The 278-nt window shown below is 64.7% G+C and overlaps 1 protein-coding gene across 1 annotated transcript in view; it reads left to right on the forward strand.

Annotated features, from left to right (window-relative positions):
- Window positions 1–278, forward strand: part of CFAP74 (cilia and flagella associated protein 74) — a 38,931-nt gene that overhangs the window by 35,621 nt on the left and 3,032 nt on the right. The window contains 2 exon segments of the mRNA XM_014543767.1: window positions 49–158; window positions 234–273. Of these exon segments, the coding sequence (XP_014399253.1) occupies window positions 49–158; window positions 234–273 (150 nt within the window).

The raw sequence follows: 278 nt of genomic DNA on the forward strand, positions 1-278 counted from the left end.
CTGGGGGCCGGGGCACAGGGCCTTCAGACGCCCTGCCTGCCCGCCCAGCCCCCACAACACCCTGTTCCTGGAGCTGTGGTGCCCGGCGGTGGCCCCGTCCATCATCGTGACGTCTGACAAAGGGTACACCATCTCCAACTTTGGTGACGTGGCTGTAGGTGAGTCCTCATTGGGCCCAGCCCCCCACCCCCACAGGAACCCAGGCCCCCAGGAACCACCTGCCCCCGTTTCAGGTCACCGGAGCATCAAGAAGGTGAACATCCAGAACATCTCCTTCC

Source organism: Myotis brandtii, unplaced genomic scaffold (assembly GCF_000412655.1).
Source record: "Myotis brandtii unplaced genomic scaffold, ASM41265v1 scaffold334, whole genome shotgun sequence".
Taxonomy (NCBI): domain Eukaryota; kingdom Metazoa; phylum Chordata; class Mammalia; order Chiroptera; family Vespertilionidae; genus Myotis; species Myotis brandtii.